General features: G+C 33.7%; 2 protein-coding genes across 4 annotated transcripts; both read right to left on the reverse strand.

Moving 5' to 3' along the window:
• Nucleotides 1-744: 744 nt before the first annotated feature.
• LOC133175981 (uncharacterized) lies at nt 745-8,130 on the reverse strand. Its single transcript, XM_061311142.1, has 9 exons — nt 8,096-8,130; nt 6,143-6,281; nt 5,639-5,789; nt 5,380-5,463; nt 5,117-5,244; nt 2,836-2,963; nt 1,747-2,692; nt 1,295-1,489; nt 745-1,197 (listed from the first exon to the last, which is right to left on the reverse strand). The coding sequence occupies exons 1-9, from the start codon at nt 8,128-8,130 to the stop codon at nt 1,123-1,125; spliced, it is 1,881 nt and encodes a 626-aa protein (XP_061167126.1). The 3' UTR covers nt 745-1,122.
• A 2,042-nt stretch (nt 8,131-10,172) lies between these two features.
• Nucleotides 10,173-21,899, reverse strand: LOC133175965 (putative ankyrin repeat protein RF_0381). 3 transcript variants are annotated; one of them, XM_061311123.1, is made up of 23 exons: nt 21,824-21,899; nt 20,314-20,409; nt 19,681-19,794; nt 17,276-17,509; nt 16,877-16,966; nt 16,677-16,772; nt 16,411-16,509; nt 15,602-15,673; nt 15,125-15,217; nt 14,143-14,235; nt 13,474-13,575; nt 13,278-13,370; nt 13,066-13,191; nt 12,826-12,942; nt 12,523-12,630; nt 12,274-12,342; nt 11,952-12,041; nt 11,670-11,753; nt 11,475-11,561; nt 11,081-11,182; nt 10,674-10,787; nt 10,485-10,580; nt 10,173-10,398 (listed from the first exon to the last, which is right to left on the reverse strand). In XM_061311123.1, the coding sequence occupies exons 1-23, from the start codon at nt 21,848-21,850 to the stop codon at nt 10,309-10,311; spliced, it is 2,292 nt and encodes a 763-aa protein (XP_061167107.1). In that variant the 5' UTR covers nt 21,851-21,899; the 3' UTR covers nt 10,173-10,308. The 3 variants fall into 3 exon arrangements, with proteins under 3 accessions (XP_061167107.1, XP_061167108.1, XP_061167109.1); XM_061311124.1 differs by lacking the exon at nt 15,125-15,217; XM_061311125.1 differs by lacking the exon at nt 14,143-14,235.
• Between the last annotated feature and the right edge of the window lie 1,017 nt (nt 21,900-22,916).

Genomic DNA, 22,916 nt, shown 5'->3' on the forward strand with positions numbered 1-22,916 from the left:
TCTTGTCACAAGAAATACGCCTGTAAAATATGAAAGCCCCAGCACCAACTGTTCATAAGTTATGGCCAAGGTTAAAGTTTTTCAAAACTAGGTCAAACTCCAAGGTCAGGGAAAATGGGTCAAAACGGTTGGTACCCAGTAGAGGATTTTTTCACAAGGAATAAACGTGAAATATGAAAACCCTACCACCAACTGTTCAAAACTTACGGCCAAGGTTAAAGTTTTTCAAAAGTAGGTCAAACTCTAAGGTCAAGGTCAAAATAAATGATTCCCAAGGGAAGGTCTTACCTGTGAAATATGAAAGTCCTAGCATAAGCTGAAGACGAAATAGTCCGAGTCTGCACTACTTAAACCAAGTTATAGTCTGGCTCTGTTATAGTCCAACATCTCAAAAGAATTATGCAGAAAGGTTGATTTGTTTGGATGATATGGCCAATATTGTAGTTATGTTCAGAGAGTTCAGCAGAAAATAAGACTACTTCATAAAATTAGATTTTGGGCATAAAATAACACCCCTTTAAAACTTTTAGCCTTTTACTGTAATAGGAGTTCTGTGCATTTTCATAGTTTATAAAATGATTTCTTTTGGCAAAATTATCACTATTGGTGCCAGAATTTGTGTTAAGAGTCCAAATTTGTACCCTTCTTTCATGAACAAGTAGCAGTTACACTGACTGATGGAGAAGAAAAATTTTCCTAAAACTCCTGATATACAAGAAAAACTAATAAACTTCTAACACATCAATCATTTCAAGACAAAAGAATGAATTTTTATATATGATACTTTCAATCAGCATACACAAATCAATATACTAATAAGCAGCTATTTCTGCTGCTATAACTTTTATTCCCTGACTGAATGACTGAAGGAAAAAGATTATAAAAATAGATTAGCATAAAATATGCAGACAAAATACCACAAAAAAAACCAGGAATTATTTTATTGATGTAACAATGATGAATGTCAACCAGACAAAGGAAAAAAAAATCTTTAAAAATGAAAAAATGTAGATTTACTGTAGAGGACATTCCATATTTTCATCTTTTAATTCTGTGCTGTAATATTTCAGAGTAACATATCTGGCATATTGATGATGTTCATATACAAAAAACAAAGCCGAATTAATTTTTTGATTCTGTTCTTGTCCAGTCATTCAGAATTCTGCACACTCTCTGTAAAGCTGCAACAGGGGAAACCTACAAATACAGATAAGGGAGATGGGACACTGTAATATTAATGTAAACTTTAACAGGAGACAAATCATCAATGTAGAGAATTATATGTATAATCTACCTGTTTGTATTGATAGCTGAGAGATGTTTCGTCCCCTCCTTCCTTCAGACTGGGACACACTATGTACAGTATTTTCCTCCATGGTAACATTCCATCACTGCCAGACTGTTTCCAAGGGCTTGTGTCACATGATTTCTGTAACCAAGGACACCATGTTCGATGTTCTGCCAGAGGATCAAAGCTGTCTTTTTCTTCCTAGAAAAAAAAAGTTGTATAGCTATATACTATAATATAGAATATTGTTTCATGTCAAAGAGAAGTTACACCAATACTACAAGTTACGATAATAAATGTAATTCAGAAAATGAACTGGATCTTGGTTTTCTCATTCTGCTGTCTAATTCTTTATCAATGAAAAACATATTAAAAATCTGGAATAGAAAAAAAAATTTTTATCAAAGATTTCAACTCTCAATTTCAATACAGTTTCAATCATAATTAAATAAGCTTACTAGTTTCACTCTCTTCCTGGGCCTCTCCTCAGTGTCAGAGGTACAGTTTATCTGTGTGCTGCTGGAGGGCCTCACAGGGGATTTAGGCTCATCAGTTTGTTCCTGGGTGGTGTTTGAAGAGTTATCTTCCTTGGTTCCCTTCTCCTCTTTGGAATTATCATTGGACAATTCTGCATTAAGACTAGATTTCATTCCCTCAGTGCTCTCAGTAACTGTTTCTGAAACACTATCTTGAATTGCTTCACCTTCAGAGATATGGCCACCATTTTCAACTTTCTCTTTGTCAACAATTGCATTTTTCGAATCATGACCTAGTTCAGAATTAAATGGTTTTGCACTGTCATCCCCATCAAGATCATTCGTGTCCCTGGCTTGTAAAGCCTCCATATCTGTGGAGTCTTTAGCACTCTGAATATCAACATCAGGTTTTGACACTTCACTGCAATCACTGTCTCCTTTATTCATACATGCATCCTCTGTACCATTATTGTCTGTTTTTGTCATATCCTCTGTATGATCAGAATGCATCTCCATCTTTGATTCATTTATTTTCTCATTGCAGCTATCCTGGTCTTTATTTTCCTTATCTTTCACCAAAGCACCATTTTGAACAATATTTGATTCACTTTCTGTTTGATTGACTTCAGCACTAGATTCTTGCACACTGACAGATATTTTATTTTCACCGGAATTTTCATGTCCATTATTATCATTGTCTCTGTCTGTACAACTGTCTTGCACTCCTTCAGCGGTTTTGTCAATCTCTGTAACTCTTTCTATAGTTTCTGTTTGATCAGAATGTTCTGTGGTGTCTTGTTCAGAATTTTCTGTGGTGTCTTGTTCAGATGTGTCATGAGTCTGGTGCCAATATGGAGATTTATAATTCCACAAACCAATGTTTCTTCTGCAGAAATCACAAGACAAGATGTCCTCCACATCATCTGACCTGCAACACATTGTCAAAAACAATACTGATTACTACTTGTAATACTTCACATACTATTCTACAATTTAACAAAAAAACCTTCTTCAATCAAAGCATCTTCAAATAAAATCATCATTGAGTGATTTTCAATTTGTGTAGAATACCTGTTTTTCCAACCACAAAGTGAGATGATAGAAGCTTTTCTTATGAATTCCAGATCATCTATTCCTTTACCAATGGCACCATTAATCAAGTTCTCAGCAAGTGCTGTCAGTGTTGCATTTGTAACTCCCTGCAACAAAGTAAAAGAATGATTATAATTCAATGTAATGGATGGGAATCAGAAAAATGCTTTAAACATATGCATTTATAATGATGTAATACGATGATTTATGTGGTAAGCTCTGTTCCAAACTGTTCTAAATGTTTACAAATGAGAAACTCTACAAACAGTTCAATGATCCATTGCTTCAGGTTTTCCTGGCCTATTCTCTTTATACCTAAGACTCTATGGTTACACCTGAAACTCTATGTTATACCTGAGACTCTATGTTATACCTGAGACTCTATGGTTACACCTGAAACTCTATGTTATACCTGAGACTCTATGTTATACCTGAGACTCTATGGTTACACCTGAAACTCTATGTTATACCTGAGACTCTATGTTATACCTGAGACTCTATGGTTACACCTGAAACTCTATGTTATACCTGAGACTCTATGTTATACCTGAGACTCTATGGTTACACCTGAAACTCTATGTTATACCTGAGACTCTATGTTATACCTGAGACTCTATGGTTATACCTGAGACTCTATGTTTATACCTGAGACTCTATGGTTACACCTGAAACTCTATGTTATACCTGAGACTCTATGTTATACCTGAGACTCTATGGTTACACCTGAAACTCTATGTTATACCTGAGACTCTATGGTTACACCTGAGACTCTATGGTTACACCTGAAACTCTATGTTATACCTGAGACTCTATGATATACCTGAGACTCTATGTTATACCTGAGACTCTATGTTATACCTGAGACTCTATGGTTATACCTGAGACTCTATGTTATACCTGAGACTCTATGTTATACCTGAGACTCTATGTTATACCTGAGACTCTATGTTATACCTGAGACTCTATGGTTATACCTGAGACTCTATGTTATACCTGAGACTCTATGTTATACCTGAGACTCTATGTTATACCCGAGACTCTATGATATACCTGAGACTCTATGGTTACACCTGAAGATCTATGTTATACCTGAGACTCTATGGTTACATCTGAAACTCTATGTTATACCTGAGACTCTATGTTTATACCTGAAACTCTATGTTTTACCTGAGACTCTATGGTTATACCTGAGACTCTATGGTTATACCTGAGACTCTATGGTTATACCTGAGACTCTATGGTTATACCTGAGACTCTATGTTTATACCTGAGACTCTATGGTTATACCTGAGACTCTATGGTTATACCTGAGACTCTATGGTTATACCTGAGACTCTATGTTATACCTGAGACTCTATGTTATACCTGAGACTCTATGGTTATACCTGAGACTCTATGTTATACCTGAGACTCTATGGTTATACCTGAGACTCTATGTTTATACCTGAGACTCTATGGTTATACCTGAGACTCTATGGTTATACCTGAGACTCTATGGTTATACCTGAGACTCTATGGTTATACCTGAGACTCTATGGTTATACCTGAGACTCTATGGTTATACCTGAGACTCTCTGTTTATACCTGAGATTCTATGTTTATACCCAACACTTTATTTTTATACCTGAGACTCTATGTTTATACCCAAGACTCTATGTTTATACCCGAGACTCTATGGTTATACCTGAGACTCGATGGTTATACCCGAGACTCTTTGATTATACCTGAGACTATATGGTTATACCCGAGACTCTATGATTATATCTGAGACTCTCTGTTTATACCTGAGACTCTGTGGTTATACCTGAGACTCTTTGATTATACCCGAGACTTATGGTTATACCCGAGACTCTATGATTATATCTGAGACTCTATGTTTATACCTGAGACTCTATGGTTATACCCGAGACTCTATGATTAAAACTGAGACTCTATGGTTATACCTGAGACTCTTTGATTATACCCGAGACTTATGGTTATACCCGAGACTCTATGATTATATCTGAGACTCTATGTTTATAACTGAGACTCTATGTTTATACCCGAGACTCTATGGTTATACCCGAGACTCTATGATTATAACCGAGACTCTATGGTTATATCTGAGACTCTACGGTTATACCTGAGACTCTACTGTTACACCTGAGACTCTATGGTTTTACCTAAGACTCTATGTTATACCTGAGACTCTATGTTTATACCTGAGACTCTATGGTTTTACCTAAGACTCTATGTTATACCTGAGACTCTATGTTTATACCTGAGACTCTATGGTTGCCATGTTGATGTAAGGAAGTTTACTTCTAGAAGGTAGTAAGCTTTGCAGTCTTTTGTTGAATTCTGTTATGATCTCTTCTTTATTGTCCATGGGAATTTGAAGTACAGAATCTATAATGTGATAGTTTATTGTGTCAATACTTATGATTTCCTAAAGTTACACAGTATACGAATACACAGTATGTGGCAAACACCCTTTATAAATGTTCTCATTCCAAACTGTCTGGAATACTTTTCAATTCTTACCTGGAGTGGGATTTGACCTCCATTTGCAAGCCTGTTCATGACCAGACTTCAATCTGTCCATTAAATTTTTTACACATGTTTTATCTGCAAAGGAGTTTATAAACTGTGTTCATAAATAAGGGAATTAATGTACACAAGTACCATGAAGTAGAATAAGAATATTACATTTATACTTGGGGTAAAAATATTGTTAAAAGACAGCAATTACTTTACAAATGATTCTAAAAATTAAAATTGTTAAGTAAATTATACAACTCACATATTTTAGGGTCATAGTTGAAAGGTAATGTGGCACAGATCACTGCACGACATACACCACACTGCAGCATGTCTGATTCTGTGTTTCTCCAGCCATACTTTGCACACTGTAGGGGAGATAATCCTTCAGGCTTTCCAAACCATGTGGTAATATGGGAAATTTAAGGAAAAGTAATTGTGCTAATCTAAGACTTCCATTTCCTAGTGAATACTAAAGTCATCAGTAAAGAAAATCCTTACCTAAGATCACAACTAATTTGAATTTAAGATTTTGATAAATAAAAATGTTTATAATTTATACATAGGGATTCTATAAGACTGTATCAGTTACAGTTACTACTGGTAAACATGTATAAGGGCTTAGCAAAGAATATGTTTCACTCAATCATATTTGAAAAAAATCTGACTAAGTGTAAAGTAAAAGCCAGTTTGACTTGGTATCAAGGTAGGGCATTTTGATTTTTGTCTAGTGTAAGATGTTAAGGTACAGTTTCAACAAGGATACTGAGAAGGTTTGCACCCTTTGGAAGAAAGCATCTCTGTCCCAGGAATAATGAGATTCCACTCCTGGATCACAATCTTCCAATTTCCTTTTGGTTCTTTGTTTTAAGTTTAGCAAGAGATTTTCTACTTTCACAACTTCACTAAAAAAAGAAATGCATATCTCTCATAAAATCAAAGAAGTTTTTCTTGAAAAAATTATCAAATGTGACTAACAATATAGGTATAAACAGATATATATACAGTATTTCACTCATCAAGTCCAAAGTGTAATACTTATAGTGAGCATAGTGTGTTCTGTGGACTAAGGTGTAAACAGAGGGAATCTGAACTGAAATCTCATTATGGTCAAGCAATTTCTTGTATGAAACTTGCCAAAAGTCCCTGACATCCAAAATTCCTTTTAAACATCAATAAAAATTCATTTAGCACCATTAAGTACTATGGGGTAAAAATTTATTACAGGAGCGGCTGTCTAGCATTTCTACTGAATGCTAGGATGAGGCAAAGAATGATAACTCTAAATCAGCAGAATTTGTGATTTGTTGACATTCATTTTGCTTGTGAGTATACAAGCAATACACTGGGTCCTGAATTCTACTTGTAACACTTCCCTGGTGTATGACATTGTCCGAACAAGGTAAATATAATTTCTGTAGGTTCATAGAAAGCTATTTTTACTAAGATTTAATCAATTACAGCTTGAAATGTTAAGAAAAAAACAATCTAAATGAACATGTTATGAATCCGTTAAAAGTTGCAAAATATAACTATATATTTTTATGCAAAATTACAGTTTGAACAGAGGGGTGCAATTTTTGTCACTCATTTTTTAAGTATATTGAAGAGGTGTTTTGTTGTTTGATTACGTCCCTGATATTTTCAGTTTTGTTCTCTATTTATCACATATTTTCACATTTAGTATGTTCTATCCAGTTTCATTACCTTAACTAATGGCAATATTTGCTTATGAATGGTAGCATATATAGTGAATATGTTTATTTTAAATGCATCCCATTTTTTCATGTTCTATGTTATGTTATAATAAATACAAAGAAACGGATTATAAATAGGAGTTATCCTTACTAATTGAAAAGTCATCTTTGGTGTCAGGTTAAATTATTTCCCTTGAGTCACAGATCGCTCTTTGTGGTAACACTTGATCTTATGTAGTTAGAATAATCTAACCATGTCTCGGGACTAGCCCTCACCACAGTAAGAATATGTCCCATATACTTGCAATGTAGCAAATCGGAGCGAATCTGATCCGAAATGATTTTGAAGAATACAAAAGGGATTGCACTGAAAATAACTACCAAATGAATCATAACAAACCTTTTTGAGATTGTATGCCTTTTAACCTAAAAAATAATCCATATAAATATGAAAATTCAATTCATTTTCTTGACGTTTTATCCTCGCTTCAAATTTAACGCCATGTTGACATTCGGAACTCTCTGGATTGTTCATAGAAAATGCACAGAGTTCAAGTTATCGCCCGTGTTTATTTTGCTACATTGCCAATACACGGAACAAATTCTATTGTTAAACCGGGTCCATAGGACAATATCATTTTAACGATAGAACGTTCTATCTGAGATAGATAAACAAAAAGGTTGCTCCTTAACATATATGTACACTGTACAGGTCACTGTTGGTATATTAGTAAATAGGGTGAGTATTCCAAGGTTGGAGGTTCTGGATAGATGTTTTAAACTGCTCCAACGATGGTGAAAATATGTCTATCTAGATCTTATGAAATCTAGAAGGTATTTAAACAAATTTCTTTTAGAATCTACCATTGGATGGAATTGTAGTTAATTACCAATCATGTTGTAAGATTTTGCCAAGACAATTCTCCCGATTATTGAATGCATCTCTGAGAGTTAATTCATAGTTTCAAAATATTCATAAAAATCTTTGTAAGTGTTTTGAAAGTGAAAACAACTATCTTTACCTGGGAAGGGTTTTCCCGTCACGTCTCTTCGCCATTTTGAATGATAAAGCATACGAAATATGAAACGAATGTCTTCATTGGTTTACTAGCAGAGCATTGACCAATCAAATAAAACGATACATGGCCACGAGTCAGAATCACCCAAAAGTTTGAAGCGAAAGGAGTATAATCGACGATCAGAACCCTAAAAAGGAGAGGGACATGATTGGTAATTAACTACAATGTAATAGGCTATTGTTATTTTTGTCAAGACGTGTTACGTCATATATATAAAAATAAATAAATAAAAAAGTAAATGAATAAATAAATAAATAAAATTCATTTAAAAATATAGATAAATTAATAATGACATTAGATTAATATTAATATTAGATTATGTTATCTATGATATGAACGAATGAATGAATCAATCAATCAATAATATCAGATATTTTGTAATGGTTATGCCGTACATCACATATATATATATATATCTTGTGGCTTTGGTATATCAATTTAACAGCTGTCTGAGCAATTCTCTAACTCAGAAATATCATCAAGGATCTATATACTAACTAGAAACTATTAGTATATAGGTCCCCGGAAATACAAAATCAATACACTGTACTTGATTTCCATATATATAATGAGACATAGTATTGATAACATTAAAAGGGGGGATGAAATCTTGATGTACATTTTCATCGATTTTGTGGGCAAGCAATTAACATTGTTACGTCTGAGGAAATAACTGTAATAAAGACAGATAAATTAGATAATACGTCATCATTTTGCAAGTTCTATGGTCGAAGCATAATGACCTTGTCAGCAAAAACAATCTATCATTAAGTCAAATGCTGACGTGACGTTTTCCATACAAATTGTTAGGCCATTATTTACACACTGAATTGTATACGGATTTTTCCGTTTGCCCGATAATGACAAGGAGCTCACGGCGGATGTGACCGCGGTCGGCAGGGGATGCTCACTCCTCCATGGCACCTGATCCCACCTCTGACGTTTAAGAGGTCCGTGTTTGCTTTGCTCCTGAATTGTGCTGTTTGGATGGATTTTTTGAGCTTGAATACTGTTTGTTAACTCCATATTTATTTATGATAAAGGTTATTTCTTTCTTAATTATTTCTTTTCTCTTTCCAGCCATTAGTTTCAGATTAATCAACTGAATATCGGTAACGATATTTGTTAAAACTCTATTTGCTGTATACTTACTTGCTTATATATTGAGAGCAGGTACCTTAAACTCTCCTTTTCAGAATTGGTTAAACATACCGTATAGTAAGGCAGGGCATTATCATTTTAACAATAGAACACTCTATCTAATGTTTTGAATAAAGGTCAGAATTTGACTAAAATGTTTAATTCCAATATTTAAAATACATATGTGACTATTTGTAAATGACTTTGAAGACGTAAATTTTGAATGAGATTAATGGATTAATTAGGGGACGACCATTTGATTCTGAGGGGAGGGGGGCTGGAAGATTTTGGAAATAAATAATCTCTCCTCAAAAATGTTAGAAATAAATAATCCGACCTCGTCTGGCAATAAATCAGAAAATAAGAAAAAAAAAAGAAGAAAATAAATCAGCTGTCCTTGACTGGTGCCCCCCCCCCTTCCGCGCGGACCAGGAAATAGAAGTTTAGAGTTTGGCATCCCCCCCCCTTTTATAAATTATATTATAATAAATAATCTGTCCTCGATCATCTTGGAAATAAATAATCTGTCCTTCACCGACAGGAAAATAAATAATTTGACTCGGAAAATCCCCCCCCCCCCCGAATCAAATGGTCGTCCCCTTACTAATAATGATTAAAAAAGAGATGCCTAAATAAAGGATCTGTAAAACAAGATCTTAAGGCGACGTGCGCATGCTTGACTTATGTTCGATAATCTTAAGTTAAAATTTAATCCTGACTATTGAAGGATCATGAACACTAACAGTCAGAAATTTTCATAACTATAATTGTATAATTGGTATACACTACACGTTTAGTATTTTTTCCCCGAATTTATCTCCAAAAGAACATTGTTTAAAGGTATGATTCGTGTAATTATTCATAAAAGACAACACGATAGTAGAAAAATATTGTATTTTATATAAATAGTAAACAAAACATTCAAAATTTTCCACTGGAGGTGCTGAGATTGTCTATAGCACATCAATGTAATTTGTCAATGTGTCAATAGAAAGTTATGTATGCATAGCGTCAAATCACATGACGTCAAGGAAATCCATCGGCTGGTTTTCGTCTGGAGGTCTGCGACTAGCACCATCTGGCCATGGGCCTAGAGGTGGTCCTCTCTAGAAAATAAAATAAAAATATCTCATTTTATCAATCATACCCAAAAGACAAAGTTTATAATTTAAGGATAAATTAACCAATTTACCTTTCCGTAGAGATCCAGAGTTCTGGCATCATACAACATCTTTTGTATTTCCAAAGTATCTCTTATCTTGGCATAGTCTGCCGGCGACCGACCGTCCTGTGAAGTGAACAGCAAGTATTTTAAATCTCTTAAAATATAATGAGAAAAAGGAATGTTAATGTTGAGAGAGAGAGAGAGGTGTTTACTTACTTTGTCCACTTTCTGCTCTATTGCTTGTGGATTTTGCTCAAGTAACAATTCAATTAACTTTTTCCCATAGGCTTCTGGTAGCGCATATGCATAATGGAGTGGGTATCTATTGCACTACAAGAAAAAAAATGTACTCAATTTCACAATAAACTTTACGTTGAGGTAAAATAAAAAAAAAAAGCTGGGAGGGTTCTAATTCCTAAACCAGAACCTGAAAGGCTCTGGGAGCCCTGAGCCTGTGGACAATGTGAGCTCCGTTTCTGAGCGCTATGACATCAAATACATGTACATGTATATCCTTTACATTTTGACGAGGAAGATGAGAAATGAAACAAAATTGACAAATTAAAGAATTTCTTATGAATAAAAAATATCATTTGTCCAAAATTGAATAGAAGAATCTTTACATTATCTGGGATGGACTTGAGGATTGGTCTAGTAATACAGAGAAGACGGACGACCTCGTATTGTTGGAAGGCCACCGCCCGTATCATAGCTGTGTATCCATTCTGTAAACGTAAAATAAATACATAGAACAATAGTTTTCTCATTACAATAGTCAAAACTTATAGTGGTCTATACCCCTCAACAAAATCTGGTACATGTTATATACGAACTATATATACAAGTAGTACTTTGACCAAAATAATGCAAATTTGTAATTAACACATACCGCTGACTTATTACACCCTTGCCCGACTTGTTTTACATCATCTGCACATGGCAGGGCATTTTATAAATTATATAATTTACTGAAGTTCTGATATTTAAATTTGATATCGCAAATCATTAATTATTTACCTTGTCCTTATAGTTTGAGTCATATGTCTTCTCCACAATATCAACATTTCCAAGAGAAGCTGCTTCAAAAAGGCGAATCGCATGATTCTAAAAATACAGATATCGATTTTCCAGGTATTTTATGCCCATTTTTAAAAATTATTACAGTCATTTTTAAAATAAAATAACAATGATTAGTATTAATTTTTTCCCAACCTGTACATCGTGAAAATTGAGCCACTTCTGAGCATCGAACCGATCGTCGTCTAATGCTTTTTCCGCTAATGTCTTTCCAGTTTGCTGTAAGAGAGAAAACAGATAACATTTTAAAATTGAATTTACGACGTCTTCTGGATAATTTTGAATAATACTGCCAGATGTCATTTTAATCGTCAGAAAGTAGCAAAAGTAGTAGTGGCTAAAATCATGTATATGAAAGAAATACTTCTTTGATGTTTGGGATTTTGTTTTCATCTTACGTAAAACACGAATACCGACCTCATCTTTAATACTGACAATATCCTTCTCTTTAAGGAAGCACCCAGAAAACTTTGGTATTCCCACTGGTATCATTTTGTCGATGATATACTGAAAATATTCAACCATGTGCATATTAGCCAGATTAAAATATTTTATTTAACGTTAATATTCATTCTTAACTCTCAAATCTATATACTAGTAGTTTTTTTGTTTTGTTTGTTTGTTTGTTTTTTTGGTTTTGTTGTTGTTGTTGTTGTTGCTATTGTAGTTGTTGTGGCTTTAAAAATACTTAAGATTGTTATACAATAACACTCTAGAGAACTCCGATTCCCAAACTTACTTTGTCTATCATTTTAACTACGTCATCCCTGTTGTAAGCTTGTGCTAGTTCCCTCGGAGTCAATGCATCCTAAAACGAAGAAACTAACACTTTCATCTTTCGTGTTGACCTCTGATGAAAAATGCATAGCTAGAGTGTGGATTACAACACACTTTGAAACAATTAATCAATTATTCTGTATTCACATCGTTCTGAAAAAGACTTAAGTTTTAAAGACGCACCCCGACAGCAAAGAAGTCTCTGACTTACCTTATTCCTGTCCACCAAACAGAGACCTTTGGTACACTGGATCAGCCACTGAATGAACTTGACAGAACAATCATTCTCTATAGCCCTCAATACTGCTGTATTCCCATTCTGAATAGACAAAAAATGAAAGTCGATTTAATAGCCATACTATGTCACATTCAATACAGATTTTCAAAATCTATGGTACTGACTTTATGCAGTTTAACAAGATCAGTGTAAGTAATTGTCCACAACAAGTCCAGGTTCGATCTAAGTACATATGAATGGACGTGGTCACGTGATTCTATAATGCTCCTCACCCACCTTGTCTTTTTCTGAGTGCTCTGAAGGTTCCTTCATAACAGAGTGGAGATATTTGGCGATATCTATATTGATATCTGGATGAAGAGCTTTGTGAAATAATGGCACTGTCACATTTGTCTGAAAAACATTTTTTTTAAATTGACATACAGACAAATAGAAACCATGTAGGAACTGAATCATTGGAAAAATATATTATTAGAAGATTTTTACTATGTCTTGTTAATCAGTTTATTGACTAACCCCTTCATGTTCGCGGACTCTGATCCCCTTAATCTTGGCTCTGGCCGGAGCGTCCACTAGCAGAGTGACCAGCTCCAGGTTGTTGGACTCAATGGCTTGTGACAACAAAGTCTTCCCAATCCGGTCCTGAAGAATGATCACCACTCAATAAAGGCATCATGCTGGTAAAAATTGTTTTGATTAAATAATATTTTTAGGAAGACTGACGTTACCTTAAACCTGATGTTTACAGTCCAGCCTGTTTCTGTTTGAATTATGCTTCGGACTGTGTCAACATCCTCACATAATATGGCGTGTGTAAGTTCCTAAAAAAAATAAAGTGACATAAATATACATGTATATTTTGAAAATGCTGACTATAAATGGGAATTGATATTTTTGTGTACAGACAATACAGGATATACTGACACTTGTTTTCCTGTATTCCTGTAGAATCCGGAAACAGTTAGTGACTGTTCCTTTCTCTGTCATGGCTTTTGCTTCTGCAAATTCTAGAAGAGTTCTACCTTCCTGATAAAAGAAATACGTTATTTTAAGAATTTACAAAATATCAATGACAATGATTTTTTTTTTTTTACACATGTTTAAGACACTAGTATTTATCAAAAAATTATTCTTAAAAAAGACTTTCAGTGTTAAATTCATGCATATTCAATTTTAGTAAGAAATGGGGAAACATATTTTCAAATTCAAACTTGTTAGCTCAGACACAAATCCATGCAACATTTACCCTTAAGTTAAGTCACGACAGTAGATTATTTCATTAGACACTGATATTCATTGTTAGATGTTAATTATTTTTCGATTTTCTTAGGAACTTTCTGTTTTAATTACATATTATAAAATGATAAGGTTTTAACTTTTAAGAAGCTAAATTTTACCCAATTAAGCCTGGAAAATTATCAAATACATAAACTTTTACATTTCAAATTCAAACACTGGCATTTTTCATAGCAATGACTCTCTACATTCTAGAAAATAATTTATCTATTACTAACAAACGCATATATTCAATAACTTTTGTTATACATGTATCTAAATTAGAACCACGTCAAAGGTCAAAGGTTCTACGGTTACCTTGACAATGCTGCACAAACTGCACCAAGAGCGTTTCAGTAATCGATCTAATATTTGGTTCTTTCCTGAGCAAACAGCTTCCACTATCCCGGGCTAGAATGTATACGAAACACACACTAACATACACATCTAAAATACATCAACAAACACTGAGGACCGCTGGGAGCGGAGTCAACAACTCTACTGCTGTGGTTAGAAACATTTACAAATTCAAACGACACAGCTACAATGTCTTTGAACCTTTTTATATACATTTTTTTTTTCTTTGAAAGAACATTGATAAACATGAATGGTTCATTTTCCACCTTTTGTTCAGTTTCGTTTGGAGAAGAAATATCTCAGCTATGACATAGCCAGGTTTTACCTGCCAATTCGAAGAGTAATACAGATTTGTGAGAAAACTGTCAAAGACATTGTAACTGCGAAATTCAAACATCACTTTAGGGAAATTAGACAAATGAAGAAAACAACAACGTTAAAACTTTATTCAAACACACACACACGACCGTCTTCCCGCGACATGAAAACAGTCCATGTCACTCAAACTGGGGACGGTTATTCAAAACGAAGACAATCTACACATGCTATATAGTGATGGAACGACAGAGTAGCTACAAACAACTAATACACTGTAGTAGGAATACGTATTAGTGGTGCAGCATTCTTTCTCCTTGTCAGCGCCTTCATCTTCCAAAGTAGAGGATATATTTCCATTTTCTTTCTTTTTTCTCGTCTTTCATTTATACAAAAAGCAAATGTGCTAAAAGCACACATTTTTCGCATTAATTTAACTTTTTCATCATAAACAACATTTATACAAAAATAAAGTACTTCTCAAAAAGATGAGTTTTAGAAATATCTTGAACTGGAACATGCCTTTGCAAATATTCGTAAATAGTTTGAAGCAGTGCAATGAAATTATGTCCTCTAGATGGCGCTGACATTGAGGTTCAGCTGTTTCTAATTTTTCATCCCTGTGTACCTTATTAGGCACCGCCTCTGTGCTACCCCAATAGCGCTTGTATATCTCTACAATCCTAGTATTGCCTTTACAAATGGCAGTCACAATACCGGGCTAGTGAAATTCAAACAACACCATATTATTTAAAGCTCATATTAATGTCTTTATCACTAAAACCGATCTAGTCTACTAAATCATTCAAAAACGTTATTTTATATAATGTAAAAGTTTCAATAAATAATTCATATCGCATATGCAAAACTAAGACCTGTACGATAAGAACAGTTTGAGACATGTATACACTCCATGCAAAAAATCTATATATTTGAAAGCAACATGCTTGTGTGTGGGTACCTCTGTACATTTTTACTTCCGTCCAAGAAACTGTCAAATTGAAACTTTATTCTTTTAAATGTTCATTAATATACTAGTTTTCCAGGTATATTTTACACTTATTGCTTCATTTTATGTTAGGTTAACGCGATAAAAATACTTTACCTTGAAAGTATTTAACATAGCTGTTATGTCTCCTCTTTTAGGATCTGCCTCATCTAATGCTGTCATTCCCATCTATCAAATCAAACGGGATTCAAATTTGAGCAGTGATAATTTTGATTGGATATCTGATACAAACAGTGGAACTTTTTTGAAAAGAAGGTGTGAACTTATCTAATGAGAAGGAACTCTGTCAGTGATAAGTCATAATACAAGTATTTCTTTTGTAAACTTTTTATCCTCAATAATGATTTTTTTAAAGCTTGCCTGGTATGGTTTATATATTAGCTATCTCTTGTTAGAGAATTGTCGCGACTCCCCCCCCCCCCCCTTCCCCTATTTCTTCCAATATCGGCTAAGATTTGGTTTGGTTGAATATTTTGATGGTGCCTTTGAATCACCGAAGGCATCAGTCCAAATATCTAGCCTAGCCGAATCTCAGCAAAGGTGATGGTCACATTTAAATACTGTAAACGTATTTATTTATACAGCAATCCTATTTTAGAGCCTGCTTCAATCTTAATACATGATATAAACCAATACTTGTCATTTTTTTCAAGACTCAAGTGCGCTTAATTATGATTAGATTATCAGTTGAAGAGAAAGATTGCGCTCAATTTTGAGTGCGCTAATTTATGTACATTTACAGTATCCAGCCAAACCAAATCTCAACCCAGATTACCCCTCCAACACCCCACCCCCACCCCACTCCCACCCACCCCCAAATCCATTTAAGTGATCTGATGGTTCCATGCAGAAAAAAATGTAATATAAGAAGGGTTAAGATATCATATTAATACTGATTTTCTTACTTTATTCCTTATGTTCAGGTCAGCACAGCACTGTGACAAGGCCTCTACAGAATTCAACAGTCCACTGCGGACAGCGATATGTAAGGCTGTGTCCCCATCCTGTACAACGACGATTAAAAGTATTTCCATTTTACAGAATGAACATTTAGGAGACAGGTTAAATAGGAAATCTCTTTATTCTTAAAAATGTGTGTGAATGACTTTATACGTTTGTTTAGCTTTCTGATTGCTTACAATCACCACCCCCATTTAATCGAATTATTTACCGTATTCTGAATGTTTACAGGTACACCAGCACTTGCAAAAATGTAGATATAGACTCTGGGTTTGTCTAAATGCAAATGAAGGAGAGTGTTTCCATCCTTAAAAAAATGAAAGATTGAATTATGACAAAACATTTTATTGCCATCATTTTCGAAAGTAATAAAAAAAAATGCATACATCATTGTGTGTGGTCCAACTTTACCTTTGTAGAGAAATTTTTGCCATATTTGTCGAGTATATCATGGGCATCCTCAACGTCTTTTCTCCTGGGTGCCTCCATGTTTAATATATGCTGGAAGATGGCAACATATCATAAAGCTTTGTGAAATCAAGTGTATGTTCCTCAGTGTTTACATTTAGAATAAAGGATATGAATATCACGCTTATTTCATTCCCTAATTTTTTTACCACACACATGCATCCATTGACGCTTTATCATGAAAAGGTAAATATATGCAGTTTCATTTAAATATTTGTCGATAATGTTCCCAATTTATTAATTTTACCTGACAAAATTAAAACAAACTCTGAAATCTCTCGAAATGAATTCGCCGGTAAGAATGATGACCATTTTCTTATAGATGTAAATTCAGATACCTACCTTTTCTGATTTGACTTCCTGGTTTTTGACTGCCGGTTTAGTTACATAGTTCGGTATATTGAGTATCGTCAGACTCTGACCCGGCTTTCTCTTCCCTTGGCGGATCTCGTTGATTAGCTGATTTAGTTTATAAAGGTTTTGTTTCTCAGCATGATCCGCCGCTGTGTACTGTGACGCACATATATCTATCCCGTGGTCGTAATAGCACCACTGGTCACAGTCTTGGTTGTCCCACTAGAAGGATAAAAAAAAATCAGTTCAGGATTTTCCATGGGGTCTGGGTAAGGCTTTTTAAACAATTACTAGTAAATGACAACAGAAACTCAGAAATACAATCATGTACCGTAGTTAATATGAGTTAAATAGAATAAAGTTAATTTTGGAAGGGGACAGATGCGCCAATTTAAATCCGTCACTGCAGTTTAACTTCCAAAATAGTGCTTACTAGTATTAGAGAAATGTGTTTCTGATGCACTCCTCAAATGAATTCAAATTGTTGAATCTTGTGCAGAAGTGCAGCAATTTATTTTATTTACGGGTAAAAATTATCCAAATTTCTAAACCACATTATCGGGGTAATTGAGACTCTCTTTTCAGTTAAAGGTGCATTTGGGAGGATTTTTTCAAATGACATGTCATTTCTTCCATTTGGACGGAATTTTCTCATTTCATTTGGGCGAATTTCAATACATGTATTTGGCGAAATATTTTGTAGGTAGTAAATTAACAGAAAACTACATCAAACACAAAGAGTAATATCGAGTCTTACTTTTAACATCAAGTGCGATATATAACGGGAGGAATTCATGTAAGTTGTGGGATTACAAAATGCCCAGCCAATACTGATATCTGAATTCGTGTATAGTGACGCTTTCAACTTTTATCACGTATTTGTTTGTAAAGTACAGAATGTATATCTTTTAAGAATATAAAGAACAACAAACGAGTATTTTGTAATTTTCTCTTGTAACTTTTAGAATGTTTTTCATGTACAGTGTGAATATTTTTAGTAATATGATACAACAGTAAAATAGATTTTTACTGACTCTTCACGGATAATCCGCACTTTTTCAGCTTTCTGATAAAAAAAGTTCCGCCAAAATGAAAGCATTTTCCACCCAAATAAAAAGTTGAGAAGAAAAATGCCAACAAAAATTGAAAGAAAAAAACATGTTTCCTCGCTTAAAAGTTGAGAAGAAAAATGCCAACAAAAATTGAAAAAATACACGTTTCCTCGCTTTGTAAATGCAATTCCTTTAACGAAAAGTTACATTACATTTTCTCAGTGTATTTAACTAAAGTATTCCATAAAGGCATAATTCTCTACTATTAAATATGCGTCTGATATAAAATACTCTGGCATTAATCTAATGCATTTTAGAGTAGGAAAGTACTTACTGAGAGAACATTAAGCAGTAATTAATCAACGAAGATTGCATTGAGGTCTATCAAGAGAAGCTATTTTTTTTTTTAATTTTAAATTAATTAAATACTACGAATATAAACAAATGTCAAGATGAAAAGATGTTTAATTTATTATCAGGAATAACATTTCATTTGAAAAAGATATTTTAACTGGATAGATTTTTATATATTTTACATGTAAATATTTCTTTTTATTGATTAAACACAAAGGTAGATAACTCTTCAAAGACAGATCAAGGTCATAAATTAGGGCACATTCAATTACTGATAGTTATAATTGAAAAGGATATTATGTGTTAATATAATGAGTCCACACATGCATGCATCTACTGTGTATTCAAATTGAATCTAGTGGTATGGGCAAAGTACCTTAATATTAAATTCTTGAGTATATGCCTGTTTACGGTTGGCGATTTTCTTTCTCCCAAATATATCCGTTTTCTTACTTTTCTTGAAAATCACTCTCTCACGAGATAAAACAAATTGCTTATCATTTGGTATCTTATAATCAATATCGTTACTGCGACTACCAGTCTTGTCTCTTCATCGTAAATAATGAATGAAGACTAACTAGGACTGAGCTGGCGATATTATGATTCAGTAGACGGAACTCTACGCTTAATTTACTAGTAATTTAGAACAAATTTTCGTATTTGCCATGTGTACATCAGAAAATGTTTCAGATTATTCTCTTTAGAGTTTTAAGCAGAGACTACATGTACATGTATTTCCTCTCTCTCTCTCTCTCTCTCTCTCTCTCTCTCTCTCTCTCTCTCTCTATATATATATATATATATATAACACAACCGTCGGACGAAATTCTAATCGTTAAGTAAACCTAGCTTAGTTCTTACGTTATTCATGGCAAAGCTAATGACATTTGCAGTCTGTTAATGTCTTTAAACTCATTAAAGTAAGCATACAAAATAAAACCTAAAGGGAAAAACCCGCAGAATTTCTGAAGTATAAAATCTACTCACGTGAAAAATTCTGTCTGTGGAGAATTCCTTCTCTACCAGGTAAATTGCAATAGGTTCGTGTTTGTGTGATATTGCGAGATTAATGGGGTCTGTAGCAGGGTGCCTCTGCAGGAACTAAAAATAAAATCAAATTCCAATGGACCTTAGAATGACTGTCTATTGTCTAGTTTCTTCGTTAATGATTTTTTTAACATAGCATCAATGTTTATTAGCCGACAGTCGAAGAGACCGTGCCTGCGAGCCAATATTAAAAATAATAATAACTATCTGACATTTAATGAAAAAAGATTCTAATCAATAATACAAAGACTATTTATCATCTATATTTTCAGATTGTGGTTTCTAATATCTAGAACATATAACAATCATTGCATTCTTTTTTTCTCTCTCAGGGAAAAAATACATTTTTAATGTAAATTTAAAAAAAAAAGATAAATGTATTGGTTTGAATTTATAACCTTATTGGTCTGCAAAATTACTACCCAGAATCACTTTATGATTTTATTTTTCGCCTTTCTACTTTGAAATGTTTGTTATTTCATCGAGAGAGATTAAATCTTTCAAATGTCATTTAAAAATTTAAAAATCGCTTCCAATTTACACAATTAAATGCTATCCTAAAATGTTACATACCTTTTCTTCTATCTCAGAAATAACACGTTTGTCAAGAACGGGGTCCAATAACAGCTGTATTTCCCTCAGTTCTCCCTCCTCGATGTGGTAGTGAAGCTACAACAGTTAATTAAAAATGTCAATTGCTCCATGTGAAGTTTAAAACAACTTTCAATGTGTAAACAATTTACGACCCCCTCCTTCCTTCCCCCTAAGAATTTTAATTAAACTACACATTATTAAAACCTCAACTCCCGTGCTTTCAAAATTATAAAATATGAAATTAATTAGAACAGATCAGCATCATATCGCCACAGCAAGGAAGTTACAGAAAACTAATAAACTAATCCATTTCCCCAAATGGCTATATGTAGTAGTTAGCCACGAAGAGTTATATACAACGGTTTTGTAACATTAGACACGCTTTTGGAAAGTGTGGAGATTTTAATTCCTTTGTCATTTCAATAATATTTTAATATTTAAAATTAAAAGTACTCAAAACTGGAGTTGTCATTTAAATTGCTTCAGATGCTGGATTATGTTGCTAAGAATATCCAATTGCTTTTGAAAAATTGCATTGTTTAAACGTTCATCACGCTTTCTAAACATTGATATAAATAATTAAATAGGTAAAATGGACTACAGGAATTGGAGGCTTGCCGATATATAGTTATTAAAGGCCTGATAGAATATTTTACGTAACATTGAGATACAATCAATGACATTTTGTTCCCACATAAATTTGGCTTATCTTGTGTGCAATAGACCTGCATTAAACATTCATGCATACATTGATTGAAAAAAAAAAAGATTAGCAATCAACTTAACCGTCTCTAAATATGGCAGTTATTTTTAACAGCCTCGTAACTTGAATCAGATGAAAATGAATTTATATTTTGACATTAACTAAATTTGAAACAAACCTTATCAAGACTGAACTATTGTTCAAACCTCCTTGAAAACCAATTCAGTCGTCCACACCTTGTATTAACTATTAACTTTCGTAGGATTATCGACAGATTAAACTTTTGCACACTAAGTTTAAGAATTTGAGTGATTCATTTTCCCTAGATTATTTATACAGCTACAACATACTCGAACAAAGGCAAACATACACGACAAACTCCAGTTATTAGCAATATTTCGATTATTAGATAAACAATACGGAAAAGGTTCTGCAAACATTTAACAAATTGTATTTATTTTATTCCAATGCACTTAATATTTCATTCATAGCTGAATAGCCGTAACGATCATATATATACTTCTTGTACAATAATGGACATTTTCTCTCTCTCTCAACTTCTTTGGTTTGCAAAAAAGAGTCGTGAAACAGAATAAAGAAAACCATTTAAAAAACTAACGATAAAACCCCAAATGAATAACTTTACAAGTAATTTTTACCAGATGTATATCCTGTTTAATCGAATAAACTTTATTGGTGCATTTAATTTCCATGCATTTTTTTTTTAAAGCAGAACAGGTTTGGTGAAAGAATAATAAATCAAAGCAACAAGCAGTGGAAACTGACCTTGTTTGAGATATTTTCGACGTCCATCTCATGACAATGTCCCCGTCCCAGATTTGGTTTTCTGTGAAGAGATTTATATTGAAAAAAAATAGACAAACAAATCTGGACTGCAGGGAAGTTCTGCCAGAAGGATTATGATTTTAAACAGTTAAGACGTTTCGTTTGGCACCTCAGACCAGTGCTCGAGTCAAATCGTCGTCTAGATTCTGTCTCATGAAATGTATTTTACACCCCGTGAATAAATTCAAGATATTTATGTACCTCGCATTTAATAAATAAATAAATAAGAAAAATAGAAAGAACAGACCCCCCCCCCCCCAATAGGAAAACACAATAAGAAACACACTCAAAATAAAAATACACACTGTACTTGTAACAGTATTTTTTATATATCAGAAGAGGGACAATTACTAAAACTAAAAAAAAAATGAAAAATGATATCAGATATCTTAGATATCAGAATGTAAGTATGATATGTTAGGTATTCATGTAATATTAATGAGGGATAGTGTGTACAAAGATACTCAAAAAGTGGGGGTGGGGTTGGTTGGTTGGTTACACCATTCACGTACAGCAGGTGCCTGCATGTGAAAAAAAAGTGTTTTCCTTGACCAATACTTCATCCATTTATGATATGTACCTAGCACCCACATTTTGCTACTGTTTAAATATGTTCAGAGGAGACTTAACTATGTCAAGCTGGACGAAAACTACGCTGCAAATGCAAAAGGTGGGGGCGGGCATTTGTTATTGATGGGTGTTGTAGTTGGAGCACTAAACACAGAAATTGGACATACTAGATAAAAAGAATTAATCGTCTTATTTGTATCTGAGCCAAATGAAAATCAAGACTGCTTTTATTATCTACTGAGCTTACATACTCTCGATTTAGGAAATATCTATAAAGGAGCAAACTATATTCTAGCTAGCTGCACTTGCATTGACCTACCTGTTTTACTTAATTAATCCCGAAACTTGAAGTCGAAGTTGTTTTGCACATCCATATAACACGGTGTCAGTGTCGTGAACTGTGTTTTAAAGTCGCCATATTTTATTTCGTATAGTAGATTTAAAACTCATTGATCGCCATAGC

Source organism: Saccostrea echinata, unplaced genomic scaffold (assembly GCF_033153115.1).
Source record: "Saccostrea echinata isolate AGI-Se365-2 ecotype Australia unplaced genomic scaffold, CSIRO_AGI_Sech_v1 ptg000064l, whole genome shotgun sequence".
NCBI classification, from domain to species: domain Eukaryota; kingdom Metazoa; phylum Mollusca; class Bivalvia; order Ostreida; family Ostreidae; genus Saccostrea; species Saccostrea echinata.